Raw genomic sequence first — 708 nt, 5'->3', positions numbered from 1 at the left:
GCTCACATCTGATAACCATTAACGTTTATCAGATCTGCCTCTGGGTTCACTCGCGTCCCTCCCGCCGACAGGTCTCGCCGGGTGGAGAGAGTGTTTCAGCTTCAGTGATATATACATTATATGTGCTTGTAATAGAATAACACGTAAGTAAAGTGTGTTAATTATTTTATGTATACTAGTTTGAATAATGATTTTAGTTGCTCTTGTGTCTTTTATCTCTTTCTTTATTGTATGCCAATCATAGACAGAATGCTGTCATAAAATATCTGAACCTTTGCAGCTTATTATTCTTTAGATACAAAACGGGATTCAATAAGTAAAGCAGAATATTCAATTTTCCGTTATGACTGGCGCAGGAATAGGACCCGGAGTATGGAAACAGCGTAGCTATATCGATGGTGATAATACAAGTCTCTTCGCCGAGTCTCTTCACCCTCCCTGAGCCATGGTCCTCGTGGCGAGTCATTGTTGGCGGCGTGCTCCCTTCACCCCAACCCTTAGGCAAGAATTTCCGTGACGGTTTGCCCACGTCACCCGGGTTTTAGGAAGTTATTTCTTGGTTATATTTCTTTTGCTTCCGCCTTTTTTTTTCTTTCTTATTCTTAGAATGATGAAGCTGAGGTGGAAAGCAGCTTCGCATCGACTCCTTTACGTGGGATTTTTTCTTCTGATTTGTATCGTGGTCTCCAATTTAGCAGTGTATGTATG

The 708-nt window shown here is 41.5% G+C and overlaps 1 protein-coding gene across 1 annotated transcript in view; it reads left to right on the top strand.

The window, feature by feature from the left end:
• Positions 1-27: 27 nt before the first annotated feature.
• Positions 28-708, top strand: part of LOC119581937 (alpha-(1,6)-fucosyltransferase-like) — a 17,115-nt gene continuing 16,434 nt past the window's right edge. The window contains exons 1-2 of the mRNA XM_037930109.1: positions 28-143; positions 607-699. Coding sequence (XP_037786037.1) covers positions 608-699 — 92 coding nt within the window. The 5' untranslated portion in view covers positions 28-143; position 607. The remainder of the gene's footprint in view (positions 144-606; positions 700-708) is intronic.

This window comes from Penaeus monodon, chromosome 15 (genome assembly GCF_015228065.2).
Source record: "Penaeus monodon isolate SGIC_2016 chromosome 15, NSTDA_Pmon_1, whole genome shotgun sequence".
NCBI classification, from domain to species: domain Eukaryota; kingdom Metazoa; phylum Arthropoda; class Malacostraca; order Decapoda; family Penaeidae; genus Penaeus; species Penaeus monodon.
The sequence above is the reverse complement of the archived record's forward strand: the minus strand, read 5'-3'. Positions and strand labels throughout refer to the sequence as shown.